General features: G+C 50.5%; 1 protein-coding gene across 1 annotated transcript; it reads right to left on the reverse strand.

The window, feature by feature from the left end:
* Positions 1-2,304: 2,304 nt before the first annotated feature.
* On the reverse strand, positions 2,305-4,001 carry RNASE1 (ribonuclease A family member 1, pancreatic). The gene is made up of 2 exons (XM_032623264.1): positions 3,776-4,001; positions 2,305-3,042 (listed from the first exon to the last, which is right to left on the reverse strand). The coding sequence occupies exon 2, from the start codon at positions 3,015-3,017 to the stop codon at positions 2,562-2,564; it is 456 nt and encodes a 151-aa protein (XP_032479155.1). The 5' UTR covers positions 3,018-3,042; positions 3,776-4,001; the 3' UTR covers positions 2,305-2,561.
* Positions 4,002-4,289: the final 288 nt, after the last annotated feature.

The following is a 4,289-nucleotide window of genomic DNA, read 5'->3' on the forward strand; positions in this document are numbered from 1 at the left end:
GCAGGTAGATTCAAAGCCCTTTAGTGCTCCCACTTGCTCTGTGAGGGCTGAATCAGTCTCAGGAGGCAAGGGTGGCGATTGGGAGCAGCCTTTCATTTTCCAGTTAGACAGAAAGTGCAAAGTGCAAATGAGACAGCACTTGGAAAGAAAGAACCTGACGCGATGGCCCTTTACTCTGTTCATTGAAGGTATGGGTGACCGATCTGTTTCGGGCTGGAAGACTATTGGCTGCTGGGAGTGAAGGGGAATTTACCAGAGAGAGACAGGAGAAAATCAGCATGTCAGAAGAGGCAGAAGACACTATGATTTTGTCGGTCCAGGTAAAACTGCAGGAGTAAGGTGGACGCTGGGATGCATTTACCTGTCCATCGAGAATGCAGAATTCCTGAAGCTTGTTTGGTTTGAAGACTCTTCTGAAAATTAACATTATCCTTCTTAGAAGAATCACTGGATATGGTCATTTCTGTCTTTAAGCAGGTACCCATCTTCACATGTTAGCACCTCAATTTTAAGATGAATCTGCCTGGGTCAGTCTCCTAGAAGAGGTTAATACTCCTTTATTTGTGGGATAGCAATAGTCGCCCCACAGAACAGAGACCTCTGATTTGTCCCCCGACGACTGGTGTTTCTCTCCTTGACTCTGCCTGATGGCTCTAGGACAAGACTTGATCTTCCCCTGCCCAGAGTCCTCCTATTCAGAGCACTTTCCGCCCCACCTCACCCCCGTTTCCCTGGCTGTGCCGGTCTGCACCCGGACCATCCGCTAGCACCTATCACTTTATTCCCCGCATGGAGACTCACAGTGGCCCCATGGCCAGGAAGGTGCATGGAACCAGCAGCCAGAGCTGGTGATTATGCAGAATAGATGCAGCAAAGCTCCAAGTGAGTGTTCAAAGATCTCCTAAAGCGTTCTCTTAGCACTAGCAGGAGGGAAAAGGAGGAGCTTTGGGTTTGGAAACAAGAGTGAGATGAACTTAAGAAAAATTCTATCTAAAGAAAACAGAACTAGAAACTTAAAGTTTCCCTTTTTTCCCTCCTCCATCCTCACTGTTTGTAAGGAGTGAGATCCCCACTACCAACAAAATAGCTGGCCACCCCTCTGACCCAAAAGTCTTCTTCCTCTTACAGAGGCCCCAGAGCTAAGCATTCACTTTACCTAAAAAACACACAATCACTTCCAACATTTATAAATGTAGTACACAAAGACAATGACAGAACTGGTCAAACTGGTTGGCAGTAGGACCTTTCTCTAGTTCTATGACCTTGTCTAGAGCTTGATGCAGGTGTAAACAGGGGGCCATATGAAATGATTAAGTGATGACAGAAGCCATGTTAAGGCTTTTCAATGGATGTAAGAAAGGGTTGCCAAGAAGTGAGCAGACTCATAGGCCAAGTGCCCTGGGAACCTGTGAGAGCCCCCAGCAAGCTGAGGCAGAGAAAGCCGTGACTCCACAGCACTCGGTGAAGGAGGGAGACTGGGGAGTTTCCTTCTTGAGGAAACTCCAATAGCAAAGAGAGCAATGACAGGGAAGCCAGGAGACCCAAGGTCTAGTCTCAGTCGGACACTAACGAGCAGCTGCCGTGAGCAGGTCGCTTAACCTTTCCGAGATTCAGGTTGCCCCTCTGTAAAAGGCGGGGGTTACATTAGGTCAGGGATGGCCAGTGGGTGGCACACACACCCTCACCTCTCTCGAGCCTTCGGTAGAGGCCACTGTTCCATCACTTCACTGTTTAGGTATTTTTCTACAGCATTCTAGGCAGGCACTTCCAATTAGAGTTGGTCCACAAGCTGAAATCTACTTATCCTCCCCCCACTTGATGATCGCTGAAGTCCTTCCTAGCTCCTGAATGGAGGGTTCCAACTTTGTAAGGAAGAGAGGACCAGCTTTCTGATTTAGCAATAGCTCCCTCAAAAAAAGGAAGATGGAAATTTAGGGTCATAATTTCATACACTTCTCCTCCCCGCCTGAGGCCGAGCAGGGTCTTCCCAGGGTCATGCTGTCCTTCCTTCTGTGCCAGAGATTTTTGTATCTGAGCTTCGCCCTCTGTCAGCTTGCCCAGCATGACACTGTCCCAGACCGTAGCTCCTTTTTATCTAAAATAGCCCACACTTTAAAATTATATTGGGCATCAAAGAACCTACAAAGAGAGGAATTATCTCAGGTCAGTGAAAATCAAAAGTCAGAAGAGGTGGTATCTAAGGATTCCATTTGCCACTCACCAAAGCTAACCAGACTCACGGTTCTCTCCCCTGTCAGGAGAGCGAGCACACAAACAGCACCTGGATGGGGACAGCATCAGGAATTCAAATGGTTGCAACTGTGTTTTATTGAAAGAAGCAGTGAAGTGGTCAACATAGGCCCCATCTCACAACCCACTCCTCACCCCCCAAGCCACGCAGGGGCCAGCCTCAGGCCAGGGGAGCACATGTGTGTGTGTGTGTGTGTGTGTGTGTGTGTGTTGGATAAGAGCCCTAATTAACTTGAGTTATTGCCTGCAGGGCAAGGAAGCAAGAGGGGGAGAGGCGATGAGGTGGGGCATCTCTGGCTTCAGGTAGAGACCTACACAGAACCGTCAAAGTGGACTGGCACGTATGGGTCCCCCTCACAGGCCACGATGATGTGTTTCTCCTTCTGGCTGGTCCTGTAGGCACAGTTGGGGTACTTGGAGCTGCCCGTCTCGCGGCAGTCTGTGATGTACATGGTGGAGTTGCTCTTATAGCAGTTGGTCTTCCCATTCTTGCATTGGACGTTTTCCTGGAAGCAGACGGCCTTGACATCTTCCAGGGACTCGTGCACAAAGGTGTTCACCGGCTTGCACCGTCCCTGGGTCATTTTTCGGCGCGTCATCATTTGGTTGCAGTAGTTGGAGTTGTTGCCTGGGGAGCTGCCAGAGTCCATGTGCTGCCGCTGGAACTTCATGGCCGGCGATTCCTTGCCCAGGGAAGGCTGGACCCACCCCAGCACCAGCAGCACCAGGACCAGCCATGGCAACAGGACCAGGGACTTCCGAGCCATGGTGGTCTCACTGCCCTGGAGAAGCCTGCCTGGGAAAAGGGGGAGAGGAGGAATAACATCGCCTTAGAAAGAGAACCCCAGCTCCCACCTGTAGCCTCCCTGGCTTACGGTCTCCAGGTCAACCAGAAAGATATCCCTCTCCCTGCGAGCTTTTCCAAGTAACAAGACAATCACATATACTCTTCTCCACAAACATTTGATTCCCACTCCCTACAGAGAGGCTGTCCTCCCCTCTGGATGGTGACTCTAGAAATGACCTAAAATCCTAGCAGCCCTGTCTTTGAATACAGAAATATTTTTGATACGAAATACCTTTGAAACATAAAACACCTCTGTACCCAGTGCTCACACGGCTCATTAGAAGATGCTTTTGAAAAAACCATTAAATAACTAATCCAAATTTTGAATAAGCCAAATTGTATCCCTGAGATAACCACCGAGTATTCATCCAGGATCACGGTGGACAGAGCCCTGTTGTCCTACAACACAAGGGAAACTCAGCCCCAGTGTTTTACACTGGCACAATAAAGGGATGCCATTGTGTTCCAAAGAGAGATGCTCTCCTCCCCCGGCCTGGGGGCTGCTCCTTCTCCAGCCCCATGGGCTCTCTGCAGCCTACGTGCTCCATTCCTGACCCCAGCTCTGCCCCCTGCCCACATCTGCCTGGCCCGATTCTCAGGCTAGCCTCACCCACCCTGGCTCCCCACTCTCCAACCCTCAAGCACAAACAGCTCCTGTGTGCCTCTGGGGCTGCTTACCCGAGTCTCTGGCTTGGTCTCTGAGAGAGAACAGGCAGTTTCTGCAATCACTGTAACCCAGGGGTGTGGACTTTATACAGATTAAAAGGAGGCTTGGCTTCCAGGAAGAGACCGGTGGGAGGAGCATCTTGGTCTTGGTCCACAGGAAAACAAGGTCATATGAGGAAGGGGTGGGGAATTGCCCAGGCCACCCTTTTTTCAGGGCTGCTGGGGAGAGCAAGCCTTTGCCTATAAGAACCTTTCTTTCTATAAGCAGCAGAGAAAGCCACTATAGCACTGATGCTCGAACCCCAACCAAGTCCTTGTTGTCTCTTTGCAAGCCGTTTTCACCAAATAGCCCTTGGAGGTTAGCAAAATGCACATAACATGTGATCACGGGAAGGGGAGGGAAAGGGAGGTCCTCTCTTGCCCTGGGAGTCCTGGAGCTGCTTTGGCCAGAATTCCACATCTCCCACCAGCTCCTCTGCTGGGGGAGCAGGGAGAAGTGGCCAGCTGCCCCCAGCTGGAAGGCTTC

Source organism: Phocoena sinus, chromosome 2 (assembly GCF_008692025.1).
Source record: "Phocoena sinus isolate mPhoSin1 chromosome 2, mPhoSin1.pri, whole genome shotgun sequence".
NCBI lineage: Eukaryota > Metazoa > Chordata > Mammalia > Artiodactyla > Phocoenidae > Phocoena > Phocoena sinus.

Excerpts from the sequence above, each read along its gene's own strand:
- RNASE1 (XM_032623264.1), bottom strand. The coding sequence starts at position 3,017 with ATGGCTCGGAAGTCCCTGGTCCTGTTGCCATGGCTGGTCCTGGTGCTG.